We start from the raw sequence: 26,985 nt of genomic DNA, 5'->3' as shown, positions 1-26,985 counted from the left end.
TTTAAGATGGAGGTTTTTATTTTTTATGTATGAAAATGAAAATAACAAAAAAGGTCTCTGAAAATACCACCACTTCAAAAAAAAAGAACAATCTATACACATTGCATGTATTCATTAAAGTGACTGAGCCAGTTAGAATTCTAGACAGTAGTTGGATTTAGCAGCAAATTCTCTTCTCAATAAATATAGATGTACAGTATATAAATGTCTCTTTTGGGCCAGGTTCAGGCCAGACCTGGAAAGGGGGGTAGGTGGCACTGTGGACAAGTTTCCCAAGTAGCTTGGGGAGAGGAGTGATGATGGTGATGCTCCACGCCGACATCCTTTCCTGGTTACTGATCCATCGGTGAGACTGTACAGCTAGACTCTTCTCAAATAAAAAAAACAGTCCAGAGAATCTAAAACAGCATGCTTTGTCTTCTGCTCTTTCCGTTGCCTGCGGGGAGAAAAAGAAAAGGCATTAATTTAGTTTTTTTATATAGTTGACAGCAATGGATGTTAAAGCCAGAGTCTCTGGGCCCTTAATTTAAGGACAACATCAAAATAGAGGGATAGTCTGGCAGAAGGTTTTGGAAGAAGAATTCCCATAATGCATTGAGGGTTGTAAACAGGAAGTACAACGGATTCTGTGAGTTATGTTATGGCTACAACCCGAGCCCCCGTCTTTAAGCCTATATTTGTTCACATTTTTGGAAAATTGGCACATTCAAAGTGTGCATTAGCAGCTCTTTTTTGCAATGTTACTATTTATTTTCAGTAAAAGTTGAAAAGCACTAAAAATGACTGTCATATTATAGTAAAAAAAAATATCCCTTAAATATCATACTTTAAAATGAGATTTACATTTTTAATTTTTAAAAAAAATTGTATTCATTTAAAAAGTCAAAGTATAGTCCCTCATTATCTTTTACAAAAACAATCCTAAAAATGTTTATTAAAAGTCAATAGTATATACGACAAAAATGCCATAAAATTCATGCAAGTCGGTAAAAAAGATTGTCTGACAAGTTTGGTTTGTCATTAAAAATGCCATAAAAAATATTATAATAGTATGTCAATAAAAATACTTAAAATAAAAAAGTGTCCCCCTAGGGAGGAGCATCTCACAGTTTGAATACCTTAGGGTATGAGGGAAAAACACAAGCAATCAAAGTATTTATACTTGCATCATCTCTCACCTGACTCTGGGTACGATGAGTTCCGGTAACCGGGATCTCTCTGCATCTGAACCTCCTTCAGTGTGAATATGGATATGCCTTCAAGACAGAGAGTCAGTTAGTGCAACATAAATCCCATCTTGCCAGGAGAATAGTGTTAATAGTGTCTTTGTTATGAGGCCGTAACTGATCCTCACTGTACACTGCAATATCCTCCAACTTGTACCGAGCAGAGTCTGCCAAGTCTGCATTACTGCATTGCCATTTCATTACTCACTCTCTGGCAGTGTGAGCACACGTGGCCCCAGGCTCCTGAAGTACGGCTGTCTCATTGCTTCATCAGCAGATATCCTCTTCTTCGACTCGTACTGAAATTGAGGGCAGGAAAAAAAAGAAAGCTGGTTATTAAAGAACGGCAACAAAATGGCATCAACAAAGTGTGATTGTGCCACTTCTCTCTATAAAAAAAAAAAAAGAAAAAAAAAATGCAGTCCTGACACAAGATGTGTCACACTGCTTTCAACATCCCAGTTATGCCCGGCAGATGAAGTGAGACTCACTTTTAGGAATGACAGCAGCAGGTCGATGCCATCAGTGTCCAACCTACGAGGATGGGGGGGGGGGGGGTAGAGTGAGTGAGAGAAAGAGAGAGAGAGGTCAGTAGAGGTGGGGTGACTCACAGATCCTGGCGAATGTAAGGAAGGAAACTGTGAAATATTCCACAGGATTTCCTTACAGGAAGTGACAAAGAGCACACACTCCTAACTAAACAAACCAATGATACGAACGCCTCACTCTCAAATCTAAAAACAACAACAACCGTACACAGTAACTTCTCCAATACCTGGGTCGGACGAGAAACATGTGCTCATTTCCGTCTTCAGTGATTAGAGGGCTAACGAGAAAGGTGTGGGGGGGGCAGTGTTAAGAAATTGCTCTCTAAACATCTGGAATAATCCCAGGTGACGCAGCGCACTAGATCTGATGGAATATAAAAAGACAATCCACATGTAAAAGCAGGCGTTCAGTATCCAACAAGGGTCCCAGTCTTACCTCGGCGCGTGGTTTATGAGCGGCTGAATTTTGTACTTGGGAAACTTGTAGGACTTGAACTCGTCCATAGAGGATATTCCGGGCCAGCTGTCTTCTGTGGGAGTGCCTGTGGAGGGACATTCAATCGACCTTATTAGTGAGGCGTGTCCATGGCAGCTGGAGGGACTTTTCACGCTGCCACAGGGGCGACATGCCAGGGTTTATGCGATTAAAGGCTCATACTAAAAAGTTTGAGTGGTCCCCTGTCAGCAGGGGGCAGCACTGACCTAGCAGCCTGAAGATGAGATGCAGCTCGTCCTCCACTGTGGAGCCGGGGAACAGAGGCCTGCCGGCAGCCATCTCGTAGAATATGCAGCCCACACCCCTGACAAAACAACACAGAGAGGAGGGATCAAGTCATAAATAGTTAGATGTCTGACTGAGGCTGAAACAAAGATTCAAATTGACAAGTCATCTGTATTCATACTCCCGCTAAAATATTTTGATCAAGCTCCCTTAATTGTAGAGTCACTGGCCAGGTTCAATCTGTCCCATAAAGGAACTAGAAACTCCACCCTGCAGTTGAATGCCTGCCAAGTTTAAATCCATGTCTGTCCACAACGCCAACACTTTCTGAGTTAAATTGTTACAATTAACACATTCATTCTGGATTTTGTGAGGTCACGGACCTTTGACTTAAAGATTAACTAAATTATTTACAGTTTGGAGGTCAAAGTGGAATCCATTTGTGGGAAAATTCTCTCAAGGCGTTGCGATAAAAAGATACTTCCTGAAAGTGAAAAATACGCAATAACTCATTAAAAAGTCATAAATATGTCAGTATATTATGTCGTAAATAAAAGAGACTAGAGCATGTCATAAAAAAATGGTGTACTAACTATATAGCAAACTATGTTTAGAATATTTGACTACATTTTTATTGACATACTATAAAAGAGAAATAGATGTTCTGTATTTTAAGTGGACGTTTGTGCCAAATTTGTAGAAGTTCCCTCCAGGCATTCCCGGACTATCCCATTTCAGAGAATGGGACCGAATGACAACCTGCAAATATTTTTGCTGAGGCAGAAAACTCAAAGGAAGAGGCATTTAAAGCAAGCAGCGGGACATGGGGTTTCCCACGAAGCCCAATACTTAAATTCCATATCAACGACCGTGTTCCACATCAAAGTCTCGGTACTGTAGATTACGACACAGTTCTCCTGCTGCACTTCATACGTTGCTCAACATAAAAGCATCAATTAAATGAAAGGAGCTCCAAACAGCTGCGCTCATGCCCTCAATCATTGAAGCGGCCCGAGACTAAATTCTTTCTCTCACCTTCACTGCAGTCGTAAGAACATAAAGCGTTTGAAGCCGGGAGACTAATCAGTACGTTCTAACGGTTGTAATCATCCCTGTCGAGTGAGGCCCACTCACCACATGTCTATCTGAGTGGAGTACTCGGAGGAGCCCAGCAGCACATCGGGAGGCCGATACCAAAGTGTGACCACCTCGTTAGAGTATGTTTTAGTGGGCACCGACTTGGCCCTCGCCAGGCCTGTGGAGCACAAACGTGAGACATGAAAAACTGATCGTATATTTAGTAGAAACTTTAAATGTGTTTAATTCCAAAATACCAAATATTCATCCTTTAAATATGGAAATAATAGAGATGATATATGTTGGCTTCAGCTTGAGAACTGTAAAAACAGGAGTCCCTTTTCAACCAAATGTCACAAAATAATTATAATCTTGCACAGATTAATAATTGATGCAAATACTGTTTGTAGTTGTTGTTTTTTTTACCAAAGTCTGCAAGTTTGAGTTCTCCTCTGTCGTTGATGAGCAGATTCTGGGGCTTCAGGTCTCTGTGGAGAACTTTCCTCCTGTGACAGTACGCCAATCCTCGCAGGATCTGGTACAGAAAAATCTAGGGAAAGACATATTTTAGATCAGCAACTATCATATTAGCAAAATCTTTTTCAAATAGTGGTGCTGGATAAATGCTGTTGCTACATTACATTTACATCCCCAACAATAAAATCATTACATTCTGGACTGACTGAAAACATTTACGTTCTTCTTCCAAACAACAAAAGCTGAGTTTCAATTTGCAAAAACACATTTTTCTTAATTGACATTTCATCAAATTTCTACAAAATGCACACAAACAAAAAAAAGAAGGGCTCAGGAAACCAATTTCATTGCCTACTTTCCACCACCAGGGGGCACGCTGATAGTGTTTCTCTATTGACACAAGCAGCAACCACAAAGTCATGGCAGTTGGTAAGTTGTCATGGCCAGCATGGTGCCTGCTGAGGCTCACCTTGACATTCTGCATGCTCAGGATGTTCCCGCAGTCGTCCATGTACTGCTTGAGGTCTTTGTCCTGGACGAGAGAAAGGGCATTAAAAGGGTTGAAAAAGCTACAGGCACATCAACAGTTGTGCTCTTGTGTTATTGTCCTCCGCTCTGCAGCGGGTCATGAATAATAATGAAGTGAAATATATTCATTTTAGCGTCCGTGCAGAGAATAAACCCGTGAGTCAGAAGTGAGAGTCAAGGTTTAGTTGGTCTCACCAGGTACTCGAAGACCAGTGTGAGCGACTTTTCGGTGTGGATGATGTCGTGCAGAGTCACAATGTTGGAGTGTTTCAGGTCCTTCAGTAACGACACTAGATGAAAAGAAAGAGAACACGGATGTAACGACTGGATGAATTTACAATTATTAAGCCAGGAGAGGTTTATTCACCAGGCCTCGTCATAGACAAATGATCAACGAATTCAAACTACAAACCGATAAAATACCAAAAACAAAAGAAAAAACAAAACATAAGAACACAAGGCACGAGCACAACTCTCCTTACATAACCTCTTTCTACCTCTGAAAGAACAACGTTCCATCAACCTACCAAAACAGAACGACAAATTAGCTGAATGCGATATATTTTTCTTCCCCATCATTGCACGTAGTCATAACTTCAGACCAGCACTACTAACATGGTCAAACAATCCCATTGAACCAAACTGTTGTGAGAAAATCCCTCAAACAGTTGATGAAATTATTCTGTATGATTGGGGTACAATTTATTTTCCTTTTAAAAGACTTTTAAGAATTCTAACACCACAACATCTAATGAATATGAAACGATTAAAAAAATCCAATAAAGATTCATGATTATCTTGGGTTCTATTTATGAAATCAAAGAGAAATCCCAGGAGTGATCTATTCCTGGTAAATTCTCATTTTAAAACTGGACTAACTGGGAGGCAACAGTGGGTAATGTATGAGGTTAATGGTGCAACACTGAACCTTTATTACCTTCTCTGATAGCTGTGCATGGAGCCCCCTCCTCGTGCTCCAGTCTGATCTCCTTCAGCGCCACAAGGTTGTCCGTCAGCTTACTTCTACCCTTGAAGACTGTAGCGTAAGTGCCCTGGAGGACGGGAAGATGAGGGTAGCGGTGAGACAAGACTGTCAGGGGTTAAACCGTGTCATCATGGGTTATTTCTCTTTGAGAACATCAGCACCTGTGAACAAGTCAAAAGGTAAACACTCTGACGTACCTCCCCCAGTTTGTCCAGCTTGATGTAGGTCTCCAGCTTCCCAAATCCAATTTCTGACTGGAGAAGAGCAAAGGACAAACAGCATTAATAAGGGTAGCGTCTTTATTTGCACTGACAAGCTTAGAGACACTACGACAAATCCTTATGACGGCCTCGCAGCAACAGAGGGGGATGTAAGGAGGTCACACAGCCTGCGCTATCATAGCTAATCTCTTGTGACAACTGACTGTTGGCTTTTGGCTTTTACAATGTGTTTGTTTAGAGGGAAGGGAAGGTAAACTTTATTTAACATGCATGTTTACATACACACTGGAAAACTCAGGGCAGTAACAATTAGTCAATTAATAAATAAGTCAATGAACAGAAAATGTACTGGCTTTTGTTCATTTATTTTTTTCTTTCTAATTTTTTATATAAATTTGTATGAATGGAAACATTTTGCTTATTTTCTGACATTTTACAAAAACAACAATTAATGAAAATAATCAGCAGATTCACTGATAATGTAAACAATCATTAGGTGCATCTCTAAGGGCGTCAGAATGCAAATTGAAAAAGTACAAATGCAAACTTTAAAAAACTAATGTGCAATACATATTGAGAAAAGAACCAACTGTGCAGGGGAGCGTGCATGCAAATAGAGCGGACTTGGTGAGGCTCTGTGTTCTACTTTTGACAGATGCACAGTCAAAGTAAACCCACAAGCCAATTATTGAGGCTGCTGACAAAGTGAATGCTGTGGTGAAAAATAAAAACACAACTCTGAGAGGATGAGATTAGACAAGGCAAAGTGTGAGTTCTCACTCTCTCACTTCTGTTTCTCGCCGCCTTAAAATAAAACATAACTCTCACAGCTATCTTTACGTTCTGCAGGGTCCTTGACAGCCTTTCTGTTTCCTCGGCCCGATTCTACTCTGCTGCTTATTCTCACATCAGACCTGCTCGCTCTCAGGCGTGGGCAGTAAGAACTCTGCATTTACATAAGCAGTTTGGAGGCATCAGCACTTTAGTCTCGTTTTCAAATGCAACATTTTAGTTTCTATTTCACTCCCTTGACCTGACAATTATGGATTTGAGCTACCTGCATGATCCCAATTATATCTGCAAAATGTTAGATAACAAAAGGGTAAGAGTGATTCAAAGCCATGAATTGAAACATTTTTTTTTTTTTAAATGTGTCAATCGTCTTTTGGTGTATTAGATAATTGCGGGCAACATTGAAAAGCAAGGAGCAAGACTGCTTTAATTTCCGCCATGTCATGACTCAAATCTGAACACAGAGACATGACACACATCTTTAGAGTCAGTGAATTAAATCCACTTGGAAATCATAGAAAATGATGGAGAGAGAGAGAAGATGCATTCAGTGATTGTTGTCTGTACTTCCATGGGTATAATGCTTAATAAGGGCACATTTAAACAAATATAGGGCAAAAAAAAGGGAGATTAAGTTGTCGCCCAAACTGTAACAAACTGAAATTTTGTATTTGTTTTCCGAAAACTTGGATCCCAAAAGGACTCTAAACTAATTCACATTCACACATCGTTGGCACAGCATTTGGGCGCAATCGTGAGGTTAACTATCCATCTGACTACTCACAGACAATTTCTAATTGTCCTTTTTTTTTTTAAGACCACAATGTCTTTTCTGTCTTGTCCTCCTATCACTCCGTCTATCGATTTTTGCTCATTTCTCTCTCTGGCTCACCAGTGAAGCTCTGCGGGAGCGCCGGCTTAGCGGCTGGTCGAAGGGCGGGCTGCTCAGCTGCAGCTTCTCCAGGTAACCGTCAGGTATCCGGATGTCAGCCGGCAGGGACAGACGTTTGTTCAGGTCCTACACACACACACGGATAAAAACAACAGAAAACCTAATTTAAAAACTGTGTCAACAAGACGTAAAACCATTTAAAAAAACGGAGTAAGCCTTCAGTAAACAGCGTAAGCTCTGAATAAATACCAGCAATTGACAACAAAAAGGTGAAAACTCAAAGTAAACAAGTAGAATATAGACAAACCAGCTTGCTCAACAAAGAGAGGTGTGTGTCTGTGTGTGTGTGTGAGAGAGAGCGTGTGTGTGTTTGTGTGTAAATACACATGCAGCAGCATGGGGCTATGGTTTTTTGTGGCCCGTGGAGGCCTTTAAGAGTTCGAGGTAAAGTCTTTCCCAGAGAAACAAAGTATTAAAGCATGATCCTATCGACTTGTTATATAAAATCTAACACACGCTCACAATGCAACGTCTGGATCCTTCCCATCATGCATTTCCTCTATTTGTTAGATTACTGTTAATCCGGCCTCTCTCTCTAGCCGTTTTAAATCTTTCACTCCCTCTGAGGTAACATTGGACACTTAGTAACACCACTCCCCCCTCTTCAGCATATAACAACATGGAACTTGAACTTTCCACATTTCAACAACAAGCGCATTGATGAATCTGTAACTGACGTTGCCTTGACTTGTGAACGAGTGAACCGCCCCGTCAGCTTCGCATTCAAACCGCAACAGTGACTCAGCTTTTTGATTTTGCTGTTGACGCCACCTGATGAATTCAGACGTGCTGAGTTGTATAGGAAGTTAATAAATGTGTTAGCATGCAACATGTTTATCAGAATTGTTACTCTGATGTACAACAGGACAGATTTTACATTGTATTTGTATTCTTTCATAAAATTATTAGAGTCAATGTATCAACAAACAAAACTAAAATTTCAGAAAATTGTGTAAAGTATATTTTATTAATGTACTATACTCAAATGTGTTTGAATAAATCTCCAAATAAAGTTCTAGATGTTCTTTGCTTTATCTGTATTTCTGAATAACATTTCCGGTTTTGTTATGTCTGGTTTCGTCTTGCTGCTTTGTCCCAAGAGCAAACGATGCCATCCATCACCTGACCTTTGCACCGCTAGCCCCCTCTCCTCCAGTTGTCCAATCAACCCGCCCTAATCTGTTACAACAGGGGCCCATCTGGACCGTATTAAATTAATCCTTGTGATGTAATCCCAAAACAGCACTGCTTCCAGTGAGAGACGGACAATCCTCTACCTGACCACAGACAGAGATTTCCTTACTCTTCCTCCTCCTCCCTCCTCCTCCTCTTGCCCCCCCCCCCCCTCCCCTTCCAAGGGTCACACCAGCAAAAAGGCAGAGAAGGCGACCACACAGTGATTTTGCAGTTGGTGTCAGTTCATCAACAACAATCACACTGGTCATACCAGCAAAAATAATACACAGTCTTTGTTGGTCTGCGAGAAAGTATGAAACAGTTTTGCTTCTGTCCAAATAAACCTCTTCAGGTTGTGGAACAGTCACAGGAAGTGTGGGGTGCGCTGCTTGCACATGTCGTCGATGCACAGCGAGAGATGGTGTGCCACGTCCATGTGTGTGGGTAGCCCCAAATGGAGTAAGCTACTTCACTACGCATTTATGTTTTTTCTTTAATTGCAGTCTTGCATGTTGGGTTTGTCTGTGTAGCTACTTGTATCTTTTCCTAAATATCCAGGATTGCAATCAAACCAACTAATAAACGCTGTCGGAAAGAGGGAAGCGTGTGTTCTTCAATCAGACGTTTGCTCGCATAAACACCCAGCAGGTACTGTGCAACATGTGGTTCACCGGCAAGATGTCGACATCAACCACACGGCGAAATACAGACACAGAAAAGGGCAAAAGGAGGAGATAACTGCTCTTTTTGTGAAATGTAAATTGTTGTTAAGAAATGTTTTTATGAACTTTTTATCTTTACTTTGTCGGTTGTCATGTTTTAATAGTTTTAGACCACATTTAATGTAACTGTGATTGTGTGCGTGAGAGAGAGTACAAAGCCAAACCCAGATGTCTTCATCTCAACGAGTATTTTGAGAACAGTCTCTGGACATTTAAGTACTCCGTCTTCACCTGCCTATGTGAAGATGGAGGTGACGAAAGAGCGGTGATTATACAAGGCTCAAGCAGCCATGATGGAACGAGAAGTAACAAAACTGTCAAAATCATTACAGGTTTATGAAAAGTTTCTTTCCAATACAAATCGTTGGTGTGCTTCGTTTGAGAATATGAAACCTAATGAAAATAGAAATGCAGAGGTCGAGAAGTAATTTCCTTGTTCACTTTCACTATGAAGCTCAACAGTAAATTGTACATCCTTAAATCCTATTGATGCATTTGTTTTGTAATGTAATATCCACCCTAAAATCCTATTGATGGCTATTAAGGTGGATTTAAAGATAGTTTCAGATATTGTTTAAAGTCCTCAATACAATACAAACATGTCAAAAAGTATTGACTAAAAATGTTGAACACTTAACAAATGAAAAAAGCCCCAAATGTTTCTCTTCAATTGCTACTGAAACCTTCACAATAATATGATGCAAGTAAATGTTCGGAAAAATACAGAAATCAGGAAATCCCCAATGAGACACTATCTGTGACCTAAAGCAGCAGGATTTCACTTCACATTCCATCTCGTGTGTCCCAACGAGCCGGTTGGATTAAAGCTTTCACTCTTGATCTCGTTCTACATTTCGTGTGCACATCTTTCCATATGCTGTGCTGAATAAAAGTGCTTAGCTTGGATCAAGCCATGCCAACTGTGGCTCTACAGTGGATGCTTTATGAATTTGAGATAATAACAATGCTGCACTTATTTTAATAAGTGCAACAAAAGAAAATCACCTCGCTTGATTGAAAAGATGCTGCTGATGAAAATGAAATCCCTCTGACGACAAAAAAAAATATATAACAATAATAATCACAGCCTTTCCATAATGTGTTGACATTAAGTGACATTATGTGACTGGTCGACAGAGGAAGATCATAATTGGCCTGTCCTTTACTGACAGTGTGTTAAAAGAGAGAGGCTGAAAGTGAGTAAGGGGGTCGGGTGGTGATGGTAGCAGCAGCAGCAGCAGCAGCAGCAGCAGCCGCAGCCGTGAAGCCTTTTTAAAAACAGATTTTGAAAGTATGTTTACTTCAGCAATAGAGTATCCCGAGTCGCTGTGTGCTATGTGTGTGTATGCATGTGTGTCCCTTGCTGAGATTTTGTGGGCAGCTGAAGACTTTGGCGTCTTAATGACACACTGCGAGAATTCGCCTACGACTTACAGCATGGTGCAGTGATGCACACATCATTAATCACCAACTCCTCATTCAACACTCATTCAGCAATCGAACACTCAGTTTTCTTTACTTTTCAGTAAATTAATCAAAACATACCTTCTGAAACAATGCAGAGGCTAAAAAAACAAATGTTGTAGTGTAGGTTGCAGTGATTCATGTCGCCCACAACGTATTCACCAAAAAAAAAGAAGAAAAAAAGTAGAAAGGCTATGTAAAGATGGATCAAATCTGAAAGAAATAACCCCCACCTCTGCAGAGATGCGTCTGTTCCCTCTGTTCCGCAGACAAACACCCGTGGGCGACTGCACCTCATCGGAGGAAGTCCCAGACGCCTGGTCGCTCTCCCCGTCCGACCCCATCTTCAGGTTCTCATGGACGATATCTGAAGTAGAGAAAGACAGCAAAAAATAGGATAAGAGGTTGCGTTTGACAGATGAAGCAGGTCAGTGGAAACAGACCAGTGCGCGACGCCGACTGACGACTTCAACAGGAAAGAAAAACACTTTTGACACTTTTATGAGCCCCTCTGTTCTTATAAATCTTCTGCCATTGTCAGATGTGTATATGTGAAGAGCTACACAAGACGTATATCAGGTTTAATAAGTCTGACTGATAGATTTAATTGATTTCATTACCACGGGGCCTTACAGGACCAACCCATACATCATGATCACTGTAATCTTCCCATGCCTAAACAAACTCTGGTTTCATTGATATGAAGCACATTGCCATTTCCTCCAGGCTCCATGTTTATATTAGGGAGTGTTCTGAATATTTTAAATATTGTATCTGGGTTAGGAATCCAAGCTGGTTTGCTGGAAGTGTCCAAAGTCATTATTTTTAGGCTCTTTTTTTTAACAAATGGCTTATTGTGAGACTGAACGCAATACTGGAGTGATTGTACTGATATTTATGTGTGTGTCTGCAACATTAGCCTCAAGCTGTGGTTTGTTTGAGCACATAATATATCTGGCTGTGTGTGTGTGTGTGTGTGTAGGCTAAGCTGACTCTGTAGAAATGCATTCTACATGTGGACATTTATAAAAGCAGCCTTCGTCCAAATTTAAATTAAATCTTACAGTGTGTAAGTGTGTGCGTGTGTGTCTGTTTGTGTCTCTCTCTCTCTCTCTCTCTCACCAAGACGACTGCCGTTGCGAGGCATGACCATGAGAGAGCCCAGGCCGCCTCCGATGACGCTCTGGGGCCGTCTCAGCGGCGGCTTTTTAAATGAGCCTGTGTACTGGTGGAGGAAGGAGTGGACACTGTGGGCCGACGGAGGACGACCATTCCTCACTATCGGCTCTGCAGAAGAAGAAACAACATGTTGTTTAAATATGAGAATAAATAAAACGTCCGAACAAGAATTTAAATCAATGCCACTGGTAGCATAAACACGAACGAAAACAGAGAAAAAATGTTTTTCATAGAATTCAGAGTGAATCTAGCTGGCTGAACTTTTGTAAGGTGGTGACGATTTCAGGCGTTTGCTGGGCCACAGACTAAAAGCTTTCTGAAGCACTAAACTATAGATTACTTATTACATAGCATAACACCAGACTGTATGAAAAGTTACATAAGTTACATAAGAGGTTGCAACTCGTAATCTACTGATAATTCAATGTGCATGTAATATCAGTTAACTTCTGTGACTAAGTAAGATTGTCAAATACATGCTGAATAAATGATATTCCACATAGAACATGTTTCCACAATGAAACAAGAATACTGAACCATCTTTTCCACAGCTTTAAAAACAGAAAAACAAATCTGAAAATAAACCGAAGAAAACAGGCCGTTTGAGAGAATAAAGCTGCCAACATCGAGGAAAAAAGAGAGAAACAGAGAGAAACTGGGATTAAAAAAAGCAAAGGACTGATGAAAGAAAATTAAACACCATTACAATGGATATTACACAGGAGATTTAGTCGTGTATAGTAACACTACAGGGTATTTTCATGTGTTACATAAGCAGGATAATTTGTGATTTCAGCACACCTGAAAACATCTTAAAAATACACAATGCAGCTTAAACGTAACGGTCCTGACGATAATAAAAAAAAACTGCCATTTGGTGCAGTTTAATGAGCTTTGATGTTTCCAGAATATCACATTGAAAGTTTGAAACTTGTGTTACTTCATAGCCAGAGCTGGGGCAGTTACAATGTGGTCTGCTGTCTCCTCCAGTGTAACCAGTGTACAAGAGAAACTCTAGTACATAAACAAAACGTCTTGTGATGTCAACGGCGGTGTATTTTGGCTGGACGGTCTAAAACTGCCTTACAGAGGAGCATTTGTCCAAACGCAAGAATGGAGCTGACGGAGGTGAAAGATTTATAGGGCAGAGAGGAGGAATAACTAAAACACCAACTGTGGAAGTGGGGAGACTGTGGAGCCCCAGAGAAGCTGTTTTGCAGGCCAACAGACCTCAGACAGACGGATACTGTAGGACTTGAGCAACAAGTGCAGTGACAATTAGGACAAAACACAACAGTTTACGAGCAACACAGAGGAAGGATTGTTATGGAGTTCACACACACACACACACACACATTGTTTTTTTTCTCTGAAAACAGGGTCAGGGAGAAAGTTGTGAGGTGTTCATGAAGTTTTATCTACATGACAGTTTTACAGTTTATGTTTTTACTCATCACTGGTTTTGGTTGGCCCTTAATATAATGAACCCTCCACCCAAACATGCAAACAGAGGCGGGGTGGTTCGAGTTAGTGTAAAGAGCAGTCCTTGAGATGATCGATTTATTTGCATTTTTATTAAAGGACAAATGTATTCTCATTTACATACGTTGGAAGTGTTGAAGGTCGAAGGTCATAATAAAATAATATGATTTAATAGAGTTGGAATTACATAGCCAACACTGATGTTTGATTTAGTCACAGTATTCTTGCTGGCCTCAATGTGTATTTTCTTTGGGCTGTATAACAGACGACTGAATGTACTCCACTTCACTGAGACGTCATAGCAACCCTTCCCACACCCGATTAGATAAATGCACCCCTGACTGGGCTGTCATCAACCATTGGCTCTGATTTTCAAGCTGGAAAAACAAGGTGATTGTTCTGTCAAATTTATCTTCAACATAATAAAATCCAAGGAAATAAGACATGTCGTTGGAGAGTCATGACTCATATTGTATCATCGATGCATAACAATAAAAAATGAACAAGATTTGAGTGGTTTGGGGGTTAGCAATCCACGTCATTGATGTTTTCTCATTTGTCTGGGTTCTGGTTTCCAGGGTCAATCAATCCTCAGCCTATTTTTTGACTCAAATCTCATTGACAGAATTGAGCTCACAGGGTTCAGAGCACTGTGGACTTGCAGATTGTGTAAAGCAATACAAAAAAAAAAGATTTCACCACGTAACAGTTTTGTAAGCACAAATTTCAAAACTTTGGTGTGTCCTATATTACAAGCCACGTACACAATTTGTTATGTTTCCGCTTGTACACCAATGAGGCATTTCCTAGATGTCCTATGAAAACTGAAAAAACAAACACCACATGTAACATCCCGGCCCTTATGCCACCTCTCTCTTATCTCCCTGCAGCTGCTGGCCTGAGTTATAAGTGTTACATAATCAGATCAGGACCAGAACGCTTTTCCCAATCGCAGATTTCAGATCCCATCTCATCTGGCTACTCCATTCTGTCTCCTCTCTACCCTACTTACTGTTAGACAGGCTGTTTTCTCACTCTCTCTCTCACACACACCACTCTGGCCAAACCTGGTGTTAATCACTATACAAAAACTCTTTGCAAAGCCCAGTTAGTTCTCAGAGGAAGGTGGGGAGCGGGGGAAGGAAGGGGTGTCGGACTTGGACGATCTGATTAATTGAAGGGGAGCGAGAGAAAAAAAAAAACTTGCCAATTGGACAAAAAGACAACAGAGGAAAACTGAGGACGGGGCTGAAAGAGGCTTGAGGGGGGTGGAGAGGACCTCTGGGTGGCCGAAAGAGAGGAAGAAGGGTTGAAGAAAAAAAGGGGAAAATGCATCAAGATGCCTGGCTGCTTTCACCAAGTCATCCAAGTTGCCGTGGCGATGTCATGGGAACTCTAGAATGTTTCCAGATCCCGAGCACCATAGCAACGATACGGTAGCACGCCGAGTCATGCTCCCTCCCTCGCTCCCTGCAGGTTTTGTGAATATCAGCAGAGATAAGCTGCTATGCTGCTCTGCTTTTATTATGACGCCTTTGAGGCCGCAACCTTCAGCAGCATCCAGATGAACGAGGTGACGGACTACAGTATCTACGGCTGTGCGACTGCAGTGTGTGTCTGCAGTAACATAAACAAAAAGTCATGTCAGAGTTATTGTTATTGTAAATATTAGATTATTTCTGGATGTAATCAATGTTAAGGGAGTGGCAGTAAAATGGATTTCTAACTCTTCAACACACATGAAAGTTTGAAGGGATAGTTTGGATTGTGTGGGTTAGTATGGAGGTACTTATTATTATTATTAACAACACAAAATGCACTAACCAATCGAAGCAGCGGGAGACAAGCAATGTGCGTGTTGTTTGGGGTAAAATGACTGTTTTTAATCCATAGTCTGGGGGTTTTAAAGGGAGCGTAGATAACTGCTTCAGTTCCCCGTTGGAAAGAAAAATGGGAAATATTCTACATATAGCATACACTTTGACCAATACAGATTATTTTAAGGTGGCTAAAAAGTGTCCATGCTCAGATTGTAAAGCCCTTTGTGGTAAGTGTGTAATTTTTGATTTTGGGCGATACAAAATATACTGAATTGAATACAACCTGTCTTCAAAAAGTAAACCACAACTACCAAGTGGCATTTCAGTAAGAAATATCCACACATCGAGCTAAAAATTATGTCGGAGAATCACCAACTGCAACTGATGCGTAGATTAGACTTTGCAGAAACCTGATGACATATTCAGCAGTTTAACCCAGTCGGCTTTCAGATTCTGATAAGTGTTGGATAATAATTGGATTTGGCTTTGGATAAATGTGCTATGTAAAAGTAGTCCATTTAAATAGAGCAGCTAAATCCCATTGCAGACATGCACTTCATTACGTAAACATGATGGAAATTTAACAAGTCAATCTGGTTTGAGTAAACCTCTGAGGCTTGGTTATGGTTAGACCACGACAGTGTTTCTTATTTACTTAGTGATGGAAAACAAAAAGTTATTCAACTGCAGTAAACATTTTTAAAATCCTTTACTGATGTAACCGGTCTGAACACTTTTCCTTTTTTTCCATATAATTTTCCACCTCACCACTGTTCTCCACCAGCACCAACACTCCCTTTATGTAACCATGATAGAGCCATGATAATCCAAAATAATCGTCTTTGCATAATAAACTGTAGTTATGGATGATATGTATACAATTGTCCATCATTACATGTGTTACTTTCTATTGGTATGCCTACTGTATATACATTTCAAAACAAAATGCTGTAGCACAGTACAGACACACACAAATCAGGTCGTCGATGTGGAAGTTCTTCATCCTTCAAAAAAAAGTCAGACGTGCAAAATTGTGCAATTAATTTCCAGTTGGATTTAACCTGGAATACTTCTATTTATAGATTTGTTTAAGTGATAAAATTCCTGTAACTTGGTGCCATTTCGGAGAAAAGAATCTGAAGCAGCATGTCACAAAATATGAAGCGATAATGGCGCAGAGGAATGACAAAGCGGAGGCAAATGATTGTTGTAATATTGTTGCAGCCATTTGTCAATTTGATAGAAAGAAAAAAGTAATGGTCAGAACATATATAACCCCACAACTGTTAGATTACATTGTGTTATGTTGAAGAACATTGAGAAATTGAGGCGAACAACACTTCTGGATACAGTGACTCCTCCCACTCTGCAACTCGATACCGTATAAAGTACCGCATCAACTTTTAGAAAGTGCTCCTAAACCTCACCGCTGTCCTTCAGGCCGTTCTCCTCGATGGTCATCTGCTCTGCCAGCTCAGACAGTGACTCGTCGATGGTGTGGCTGCCTCGTAACGTCTGTGAGAGACGCCGCTTGAACCGCTTCATTTTCTCCATGGAGCTCTCGGGAAGGGGAGGCCTGAGGATGACAAAATTTAGCAGTGGTTGGTGGTAACCCATGTTACACAATGATATGAATAGATACAGCTTGTTATGTTGGGTTTTTTTACACAAGAGTCCTCTGCCAGCACTATCTGTGAGCTGTATTGTTGTCGCAGGTCTTGACATTTCACAGACAAAACTGTACTGTCTGTAAACTGTCTTTAAAAGAAAAAGAATACACCTCATCCGCCTGCAGCCAAGTTTCACAATCCCACATCAAGAGTCAAACTGAAATTAAAGACGTTGCTGAATCACCACGTATCTCACTGGGCGAACAATGACACGGACCAGCACTCTGGCGTTAATTATGACTCAGCTCATTCAGGCACACTACTTTGCATTCCTCATCCTGGAAAAACATGACAAGTTGGTGAGAGATTCTTACGGGTGAGTTTGGAGTACGGTCCCCGGCTTACCGGACTGTAAAAGCAAATCCTAAACCAGGGGGATTTGCTCCTGAATGGAGGCGGACTAGCCTGGGCTGCATCAAGTCCACATCACACATTCCAGCTGCACTTTCTGTGTACATGAGAGTAACTGATTGTGAGAGCTAGAGACAGTATATATGTGTGTCTGTGTGTGTGTGTGTTTGTGTCAGAGGAAATCAGCGAGAGAATCTGTGGGAGAGGAAAACGAGATCAAAATCAAGACATCAAGATATTTAGGAATGTTTGGCAGGAGCGGATTACAAGCAGCCTCTCCCTGTGACCTAAATGCAGAGATCATGACTCCACTACTACTGCAGATACGAACAAGTGTGTGTCTGTCTGTGACGGAGATGAGTAAATCCAGACATGAAAACATGAGTAGTAGTAGAGCCCCTCAGGGCTCGCCGCCTGTCAGCGATTCCCCACTGACAGCCTTGTGTCTCCCAAATATCACTCACAACCGGATTTCTGTCCAGAGATGTAACATTTTACTCACACAGCCGGAGCCAAATAAGGAGAACATGGTAGTGAATCAGAGTACGGCTGAAACTAAAGCTGCCGTCTTAAGTGTTGATGCTTTGAATCATCAGTTAAAAAGGTCAGACTCTTTCTTGAAAACAATACTCACAAAGCTGTACGTGCAGTTTCTGTTAAGTGTAATTCTTCTGACCACAAAAAGATTTCAATGTAAGCCATGGAGAAGAAATCTCAAATCCTCAATATGTGAAAGGAGTACATTAAAAGTTCAGCAAAAGGAAATATGAGGCTTTTGCAGGGATTTCAAGTGATTCAAGCGGGGATTTGTCACTGCAGCGCCATTTTTTTCATACTTAAAAGCTACATATTTTTGACAAATTTGACCCAGTTGATTTGTGTAATCTCATTACTGTTAGCTACGGCTACGCTTTAGAACGTAATGCTTCACAGAAGAAGTGAACGAGGGCTGTTTGCGGGCACGTTCATTTGAATGGCAATGGGATCTCAACAGCGGCATAGTAAATCTCGGCATGTGAATATTATATAATATTAATATATATTTTACAATGTTTTAAGTCGTACTAGAAAAACTGTAAACCAATCGTTTAAAAAGCCACAGTTTGCAATGAATTTAGGCAGTTTCATTGAATGCAGAAGAACAGAGGACAAGAGGAAGACAGACGACAACATTTCTTAAACAATCTTTGGTTATTTCTTCTTTTGGCAGTTAGTGTAAAATTTTAAAAATATTTTTTTTTTAAATTATTATAAGTTCCATGAATCCAGGCTCACGTTGCCAAATTCTTTGTTTTATCCAAGCATATTCAAGAATAACATTAACAAAGAATGTTTGGCATTTGTGCTCGATAACCGACTTAAATGATTGACAGATTGGCAGCGAAACAGTGAAGGAAAGAAACATGATGCCTTGATTTAAAACTTTAAGATATAGACGATTCAGCAGCTACGTAGCCTATTTAGCAGCCGACAAACTGGAAGTTAGTGGCCGGTTTAAAAAGTTTGGACATAGAGTTTTAAAGAGGCAGAGAGCCTGCCCCCATTTCCTCTACACAGCAGCAACAACTCTCTGGACTGACTGGGCGTCAGGCCAAAGCAAACTGGGACAGTGCAAAGACGAAATATTAAACGGTAGATCGTGAGCACCTCGACTACACGAGGAAACTTTATATAACCACTGCTTCTGATAGCAGTCGGGTGGACTAGCTGAAAACTTGAATACCTAAAAAAAACATGTAGCGCAACAGTAAAATGCATCCATGGGCGTCCTGTTGTTAAGTAGTTTGGGATGAGTACTTGCTTCCTGGTTCGATTCTGGTCAGCAATCTTTGTCACAACATCAAAGTTACATTTTGGCAGATAGAGCAAATCTACCGGGTCATACGTACAAGGGGTGGGAGCGCTCTTCTTTGATGTTGTCCAATTCAGACTGGTTAAAGTATTTATTTTACATACTCATCTTGTCTACATACACACTCTGCCCTACTGTGCTCTCAGTCAAGCAGCAATCAATCTAATTATTCCAGGATCCAAGATGAGGCAGAATGTCAACTTGACTGTCATAACAGCTTCACGTCAGCTCCAGCACGGGCGAGCAGTCTGTCATCTCCCTGACAGCTCACTGCATTACCCACTCTCCTGCTGCAGAATCACACTCAGCCTACAACATGCGCGCTACATAGAATAAGTACACTCATTATACCAATGGAATTTCTTTTGTATTAACCGCTATTGAAGGGTGCCCTCATCAGACAAACTTCATCAGAGTTCACAGTTTGCAGTGACCATTTCCTGTCTTTCTTCCCACAACAAACCAATTAGTCTAGACTACAGCGCAGCTTTATCAGGAGTTGGAGCCATAATCTACTTTTTGGCACAGTTTTAATCTTTAATCTAATTATTATTAAGAGGTTAAGAATAAAGAGGTTACAAACCAAAAAAACTAAATAAGTCGCCTTGGGCATCGACCCCATGATGGAAAGTGGTGAGGTCTGAATTTGTTTCAAGTAGGCAAATTATAATTATTTTTTCAGGTCAGCTAGCATTGGCCATGTTTCATGCTGTCTGGAGACAAAAACAAGGATCCTCATGTTATGAGAATATACAGTAAGACGACAGCGTTGAAACAGCTGATCAGTCCATTGCGTTAAATGTTTGCCACATCACAACTTATTCCGCAAAGATGTTTCCATATCTCATTCAGAACATTAACCTTTTATTATGACAAAGGCAAGCAAGTTTAAAAAGGTTTTCAATTGAGACAGTGCCATCTAATTTTGCCGTTTACAAACAGCTTTATGATACTTCAAAATATGTACGTGAATGCAACAATTCTCCAGTCATTAAATAAATAAAAAATGCCAAATATTTCCTCGTTCCAGCTTATTAAAGCTTTTGGACTATTGATTTGACAAATTAGACATTTTAAGAACTCACTTCAGGATCTAGGACCCTGAAATTGACAATTCACGCCATTTTGTGAACTTTTCATGAATGTATAGGAGTAATGGAAAAAAGAACGGACGGATTAATATACAATAAACACAATCATTGGTCATAGCACTGAAATCAGTGTGTTGTGTTTAGAATCATTGGGATAAACACAAGGATTATCCGGCACCAAAATTGGGATAAATTGACGGGCCATTCCCTGTTTGTTTTTTTCAGTAAATCTGTCTTAAGTTTCCATGGTGACGTGCAGAATCCCCATGAATTTATGAATGTGTAAGAGGGAGCGCATTAACATCTCATAAATAACAAGGATTTGACCTACTATCCTGCAGACTTTATGGATACAAATCACTTTCTGAGTGTTCAACGGAAAGTTAAGAGAGCAGTAGGGAGGAGGAAGAGAGAACCGTCTGCGTGCCCCCGTATCCGCTGGCCCACGTTCCTGCTGTGGGATCGAGTGTGGCGCTTTGGACATGATCCCTGTTCCGAGCCTTATCCCTGCTCCCCTAAGTAGGCCGGTCTGAGGTCTGAGCTCCAGATCTGCTGGGAGGTGGCCAGGGAGCAGGAGGGGGGAGATACGTGGGGTGGAGGGGCCCGAGGTTCGTGATTCTGGATTTGTTACCACAGCAACCCAACTGCTTTTTCCATGTTGAAAATGCAGAGCACGACAGGAGACGGCATGCATGCTGATTTTCCGTCTCCCTCCATCTCACAACCTATAGCAACCCCAGCACCCCCTCTTCTTCTGCACCTTCTCACCCCCCTCCACTACGTCTGCATTTTTATCCCCTAAACCAGCCATCAAAACCCAACATTACACAACGCACGCCTCATTGATCGTCTCCTGCTGTATGTTAAATTGCATTTTCCACCTCTGGTTTCCTGGCAGTTCGGTAGGCAAGAGGCAGCAGGGTGGGGATGCAGGGAAACAAGGGAGAGAGGAGGAGCATTCTGGATGCTGCAGTGATGACAATACACATATGCTTCATATGGATTCTGTCCTTTTTCCCCACTGCAGCCGCGAGCAGACAGAGACTGTGTTGGGGATGAACAGAGGGCTACTAAAAGTGTAAGAGGTCCTACTGTGAGAAACCCCCAACCCCCACGGCAGCCCTGTGATAACAGACTAATGCTCAACAAGCCACAATTACCGCAGAAGTCTGTACAAATGTCCCAGATCTGCCAGATCACAGCCACCATCACAGCCACCATTACTGCCACAGGATAGCTGCTTTCTGTGCCACCCACAGGAACCGGAAAAGAAAGGTTGAAACCTCTCCGTGACCCCCCCGATAGGGTTCAGTAAACCACCTCACAGCACTGCCTTCTGGAGAACAGGGGTCCTAGAAAATGCCCGCCTCTCCTCCTCCTCCTCTGACTGCTTTTGCACATTGAAGACGACAAAGAACAAGTGTGACTGTTGGCATGATTCACGGGTGAGCTCAGCCTTTGCGTTTCTAAAGAGCAGCCTTTTCTCATCCTGGCCAAGACAATGAGGACATGAGTGAAGGAGCTGGCTCCATTATGGGGGCCCAACATAAAGGCTACATTGTGCACAGTAAAAAAAATAAGTAGGCTTTTTTTTTTTTCGGTGGACGCGGAGTGCTGCGTGTTGCCGAGATGAGCTGAGCTTGACAACCAGGTCGGCATGCTTCCCCCACGCACTGCAGCGGGAGAGGATTTCATTTATCTGTGAGATGCGTTACTTAACTTAACCAAAGCCAGGCTCATGAAAAAAAGTTGTTCTTTTTTTTCCCATACTTAATGACATGCACACGCTTTCCCCGCCCTGCTTTCCCACTTGTCACACGTGTCACCTGTGTTCGCGGGGCAAGTTTGGTGCTGCCAGACAGGTCTGTGCTGGTGTGCGTGTGTGTGTGTGTGGGTGTCAGTGTGTGTGGGAAATACAACAGAAGCCAGTGGTCGAAGGAGGAGGCCAAGCCAAACCAGTGACGCACACAGGCACAGATCTCACAGACAAGATTCAACCCTCGCTGATTAACACTGCTGCTATGGTTACGCGGCCTGAGTGACAGGTCTGCTCCTCTCTAAGCAGCAGCGCCTAACCCATGGCTTCACATAAGTTGATTAACTGCCCTTTATAAATATGTCATGAATAACTATGAGTTTAAAATTTAACGCATCATTTATATGGAAACGATACATCTAAAGAGCCACTCACACTTCAACTGATAACAGTTTATGAATGAGATGAAAGGACTGCATGAATCGTGACAGATAAGCCTTGTGGACCCAGCTGAGATCAACGGATATGGTCCGATAGCATTTGGTCCGTGGCAGACGTGTGTGTCACTCTAATGTAAAACATTGTTTTTTTCTTCTTCTAATTCTTTAAAAAACCTCCATCACAAGTGTTGTGGTTAGAATCCTTTGTGGAAGTAAAATAAAACGATTTTCCAGACTGGAACCTGAAAGTGGTCGGGCTAAAATGAATTTATGTTTATTTCTCACCATAATATCCATTTAAATATATTGAGAGCCTTCATTAATTCCAGATAAAAAGGCAGCATGATTATCACTGACTCCTGTCTGACTCATTATGGAGATAATCGCCCAGGCGTGGACTCATCTGATCTGAGCTTGAGTTAAGTCACCTGGCGTCCGTTTGTGAGCAGAACATTAGCATCAGAGAGAGCGACAATTAGCCTCCCCTCCCCGGTCGTCTGCGCTCATCGATGCCACAGCAGGTCTTGATAGCCTTTCATGGAAGTTAAAAGGCAACAACAGGCCAAACTGCTATCTAACTAAGGGCAGACGGCAGTACGAGGTTATCAGAATATCAGTTTCACTATCAAACTGCAAACACGAACAGCTCCCAGCAAGCAGCCTTTGTAGTCCTTTCAGACAGCCGGCATGCAGTCATGTGCCGGAGAAAATCACCAAAAGGTGGTATCTTTGTTTATATTGTATTTGTCTGTGTCTTCATTTAACACAAGATGATCTTTTTATTCATTTGGTTGAACAACAACACCAACACTATTGGTGATAAATCAATCAACTGATGGGATTTTAGTCTGAAGAATGATTATAAAAACTCTTTGTTGTCTCATCTTTTATTAATTGTCTGCTTTTGAATTAAAAAATAAAAATGTGGAAAAACTTTGTTCCCTCGTGCTCCTTTTTACCCCCCGCTTGCAAGTGGTGAGAAACTCACAAAGCTTTGAAACAAATAGAAAATTGATAATGTTATGAGGAAACAACTTGTTTTTAGCTAAACATTGGTCTACTTTCTCAATCCCTGATTAGAGAAACCCTACTGCGCCAAGGTAGAGGGGGCCTGTTTTTTTTTTAATCAGCTAATTAAAAGAACAAACACATGGATTTAACGTGGTCTTTTATTAAACCAGTGAGAACTTAATTATGAACAACTCAGCACATCTCAAATATGTGAAGCTATGCTGGCTGTAATTACGTTAGTGTGTGTATGTGGGGGTCTGTGTGGGTGTGTGTGTTTCCAAATAAAGACCAGACAAGTGTTCAGACAGCTCCTGCAAATCCTGCCAAGAGGGACAGGGAAAAAAGGCAATATTTGTCCCTCACCTGTTTCAGACATTAATACTTCAGATGACCACCCAGATATGTGGCGTGAGGTATTGCATGAAAACTCGATCAAACAGGTTCTCAGCCAGCTGGCTCACTAGCTGCAGTGGGGTCATTACGACCACCAGACACTCCAAGATTCAGACTGAGATAGAGCGGAGGGAGTGGATGGCGGCCAAACTTGCAAGCAGCAGCATTTGTCTTGAGGTGCAACTGCATTCGAGGGGCCTGAGCTGCATGCCGGAGCCAGAGTTCTTGTTTTAATGCAGCAAAAAAAAGGAAGAGTTTGTATTCATGGCTATCTATAGACAGGAGTGTGGTGCCTGTGACATAGCAGCTGCTCCCCAGAGAGCGGTGACACGTTAACCTTCAGCCAGCTGTCTTGGACTGCCGCTTGAACATGTGCACACAACCACACTCGGAACTCACATTTAATACGCAAAACCTAGTGAAACTAATTAAAAATCTATGATGTCTATGAAGTTTTGTTTTGAAGTCCTTCTGTGTATAATTAGATGCCCAAAAGCAGAGAATGAATCTCTGGCTAAAACACATCTATTAATGTGTATGCTCTCACACAGACAGACACACACACCCATACACATACTGGACCATCATCTGATCCGCACTGGGACTCGAGGGATCAGCACCGCATGGCTACAGCTGTTTCACAGCGGGTCGGGTTGCACCGCCACCACCGTGCCCAAGGCCTTCACCAAGGGAACGACCCCACGTCAAACCAACACACACGGGGACAGCGTCCCCCGACAGCTCCCTGCCTTCCTGCAGGTACCAGGCTCAACACAAGGTATTTAAAGCCCTAAAATAATAATAGTCGACACGCCTCCTGAAGCTTCTGAATGATGCAAATCTCTCAAGGAAGCTCGGCAGTCAAACTGAAAGCTGCTCACAGGAAATGAGCGGAAGTGCTTCGGCAACTCTTTCATTCAGCAAAACAGTATAAACTGGAGCGAGTGACAGGTAGGTATTGAACCACAACACTTTTTTTTTGGGAGGAGGGAATGAGGGCTGGGAGGGGAGTATTGACCACAATGTGTCCATAGCACAGTATCAAAAGCATTAAAGGCTATATTGTATGTCTTGTTTTGTTTGTTTACTTTATTATGCATCACATGGGTTTTGTTTTATTTCTTGATCTTCGTTTCGTAAGTACTTAAAGCCTAATTTGAAACTTGGTACACTTCTGTTACATGTTATTTGTCTGGAAACCAAATAAATTAAGTTTGGGGGAAACAAAGTGTCAAAAGCTTTCACTGAAAGCTTGCTTATTTTTATTTTTGGCAAAAGTACTAAAACATTTCATTTTATCTGTACTATAACTTTTTATATGATATAAAGAATATGCAGGGAGATAATTAAAAAATTACCAATAACTGACTATCAGTAGAATACAAACAAAAATGTATTATAATCATAATTTGTTGATAATTGTCCAACTACTGTTTTTAAGTTAAAGTTCCAACTTCTCAAATGTTAACATTTCATAGTTTTCTTGGTCCTCTGTGATGGTTAATTGAATATTTGGTATTTTTGACTATTAATCAGAAAAAAACAGGCTTTTTAGGGAGTTCTTATGGGCATTTCCCAGTATTTGTATTACAGCAATGAATCAATAAGCAAAATATATACATTAATTATAATCCACATTATTATTGTATCTTCTGAGCATGCTATAATTAAAAGCTGACAAAAGGTATTTTAAAATTCTGTTTTACACATGAGAAAAGTGTAACACAGAAGAACATCGCATCAGTCAGTCGACAACATAAGAACAATAAATGTGTCAATAAAAATGTAACCACATAGGCTCCTGGGTGTATTCACACCAAATGAACTTCCTCATGAGTTTACCATTAGCATCACTCCCCCCCCTCCCCCCATACACAACAATGATGTCTTCCTTTTGGACATCCTGCTAACTTCACGTCTATCTCCCACCCACAAACACAAAGCTAACAACCAGTTCGGTCAGGAAGAAGACATACGAACAGGATTTCATTGAAAGCTGCCTCTCGGGGTTGAGATTCCTGGAGTGTTTCTCAAACTGTGTCCCATGCAGGCTTCTGTCTGCTGAGCCTTGCCTTCCCCACAAACAGCTGAGGCGGCTTAAAGCAGTTAATACTGACTGTGTGAGAGATCAGAGGCTGGTACAGTTTGCACGAAGCTTCCAAATAGTTTGGAGGGAAGAAGAAAAAAAATGGATCATAAGACCGTCCACCTCTGAAATGTGGGTCAGTGGATGTTTTGGTGGCAACTAGGCAAGACGATACATGCAGACTTTCCTTTGTACCACCAAACCTTGACACAATGTAGCGACAACTCACCAACCGACCTCTGTATGCAACAACAAAGCTGACTCAAACGCTTCCCCGCGAGGGCTGCGTTAACCAGTCTAAACTTACTTCGCCATTCATTTATGCTGCGTGCAGCTCACCTCGCAGTTAGTTGTTGTGTTTTCCGTAAACGCGGCCATTCACCTGTGAATGGCACGAACTGAACAGCTCGCACAACAACCCCCGGCTGCGTTCACGCCGAAAGGGGCAGCGAAGTAAACATTGTTAAGCCCGACGTATGTCAACGCAGTGCGGTGTGAATGCGTCTCGCGCCACACCGGCGGACCAACCGTCGGTGGATTCGCAGAAACTACCCCGAAAATAAAGAGTGACTCTCACCAGAAACGACGAACGTTGCTCCGACCGGAGTCCCCGACCTCGGAGCTTCTTCTCAGGCCGGATGCCGTCTTTCCCTCCGAGCGTGAAAAAAAAAGACTGCTGGTTATTCTTCTTCTTCTTCTTCTTTGTGGTTTCGGTGTGGTGGTACTACTTTCTGCTCTTCAATGTCGCTTACATCCGCGGTGTTGTGACGGTCAGCTGCATGGCTAGTTCTTTCTTTTTTTTTTGGTAGGCTTTAAAGTTTCACTCCCGGTCGAAAATAGGAAGCGCTGTTGTCGTTTTTTTCGACCATGGCAGTGTGAGAGACGATGGTGATTACTGGTTGATCTGAGTGTGTCCTCTCTGCCTGCTGACGCCGCCTGCAGCCGCCACACAGCCGTGTCATCAA

At 41.6% G+C, this 26,985-nt stretch overlaps 1 protein-coding gene across 1 annotated transcript; it reads right to left on the bottom strand.

The window, feature by feature from the left end:
- LOC137803875 (cyclin-dependent kinase 17-like) lies at positions 1-26,985 on the bottom strand. Its single transcript, XM_068602694.1, has 17 exons — positions 26,598-26,985; positions 16,798-16,946; positions 12,012-12,176; positions 11,123-11,256; positions 7,468-7,593; positions 5,760-5,816; positions 5,515-5,629; positions 4,773-4,867; positions 4,519-4,581; positions 3,999-4,122; positions 3,630-3,750; positions 2,477-2,574; positions 2,211-2,316; positions 1,718-1,760; positions 1,435-1,525; positions 1,179-1,256; positions 1-436 (listed from the first exon to the last, which is right to left on the bottom strand). Exons 2-17 carry the CDS (start codon positions 16,922-16,924, stop codon positions 399-401), a joined length of 1,581 nt encoding a protein of 526 aa, XP_068458795.1. The 5' UTR covers positions 16,925-16,946; positions 26,598-26,985; the 3' UTR covers positions 1-398.

Source organism: Clinocottus analis, unplaced genomic scaffold (assembly GCF_023055335.1).
Source record: "Clinocottus analis isolate CAN_PGR_092001 unplaced genomic scaffold, fCliAna1.0.p SCAF_6, whole genome shotgun sequence".
In the NCBI taxonomy this organism is placed as follows: domain Eukaryota; kingdom Metazoa; phylum Chordata; class Actinopteri; order Perciformes; family Cottidae; genus Clinocottus; species Clinocottus analis.
This window is presented reverse-complemented; position numbering and strand designations above follow the sequence as displayed.